General features: G+C 65.5%; 1 protein-coding gene across 1 annotated transcript; it reads left to right on the top strand.

Annotated features, from left to right (window-relative positions):
• Nucleotides 1–34: 34 nt before the first annotated feature.
• Nucleotides 35–706, top strand: GGTG_14399 (hypothetical protein; the record flags this gene model as incomplete). Its single annotated transcript, XM_009232325.1, has 2 exons — nucleotides 35–397; nucleotides 491–706. The coding sequence occupies 2 exons, from the start codon at nucleotides 35–37 to the stop codon at nucleotides 704–706; spliced, it is 579 nt and encodes a 192-aa protein (XP_009230589.1).
• Nucleotides 707–1,046: the final 340 nt, after the last annotated feature.

The raw sequence follows: 1,046 nt of genomic DNA, 5'->3' as shown, positions 1-1,046 counted from the left end.
ATGATCGGAGCTCCAAGACAGCACGGCGTTGGTGATGTTTTGCCGACTATGTCGGGCGACGGTTTGGCATAAATACACGAGCTGGCCGCCGTGCTCATCCGGTAATTTCCCCTTCTCTCCATCACCAACCATCTTCTGGTGTACCTTGTCGCCTTCTCCTTTTCTCGTCTTTTCCTTTTGTCTTTCCCTTTGTTCCCTTCTTTCCTTGGGCGTTTCGCCCTACAAAAAAAGACACTTCTCCGCCAACGCCGCCGCCGTGGCTCTCCTGGCGGCCGTGGCGACCCAGGTCACGGCCGCACCCCTCGGTGACCAGCAGCAGCTCCAGCCCCGCTTCCAGGTCATCAAGATCGGTGGCGGCTTCCGCAGCGTGACGGCCCGCCCGGTCCTGCAGCGGGACGTCGCAGCCGACGAGGAGGCCGACGAGGGCGCCGAGCTGCAAGCCCGCAGGCTGAACCCAGACCTGCTCAAGGCCTCGCACATCCCCGTCTAGGGCGACCTTCGCACCACCTTCAAGGACATCAAGCCTCTCAGCCTCCGCGGCAGGGACGTCGCCGGCGGCGGCGAGGAGCCCGCGCTCCGGGCCCGACGCACCAAGTCGGCCCACGAGCTAAAGTACGGCAAGAGGGTCAAGCAGTCCGACTTCCGGGTCAGCCGCCGCGTGTCTGCCGGGGGCGTTTCCGCCGATGAGGAGCAGCCCGAGATCTAGGCCCCCGCTTCTTCAAGTTCCTACAGGACCCCCTTCCCTCCCTCCCTTCCTCCCTCCCGCCCATCCAACCTTGTCCATCCTTGGATGGGGTGGGGGTGGGGATTGACCGCCCGCCCCTGGTCCACCAGCGGACGTTGCTGTCGGCTGGGCGGGGCGATGGCGCCGAGGCTCCCCGGGGAGCCGAAGCCTGGAAGGGTGCTCGGTCCGGGGGGCTAGGTCCCTCCCGCGCCTGACGGCCGTCTTGAAAACAGACGGTCTTCGGCGAGAGAGAGAGCGACACCGCCACTGGGGATGACTGTTGCCGCCGAGGGTGGGGATATGAGCCCGAAGTGGCTTGAGC

This window comes from Gaeumannomyces tritici, assembly GCF_000145635.1.
Source record: "Gaeumannomyces tritici R3-111a-1 unplaced genomic scaffold supercont2.365, whole genome shotgun sequence".
Classification (NCBI taxonomy): domain Eukaryota; kingdom Fungi; phylum Ascomycota; class Sordariomycetes; order Magnaporthales; family Magnaporthaceae; genus Gaeumannomyces; species Gaeumannomyces tritici.
Note: the sequence above shows the minus strand (reverse complement) of the source record. Positions and strands in the feature narration are given on the sequence as shown.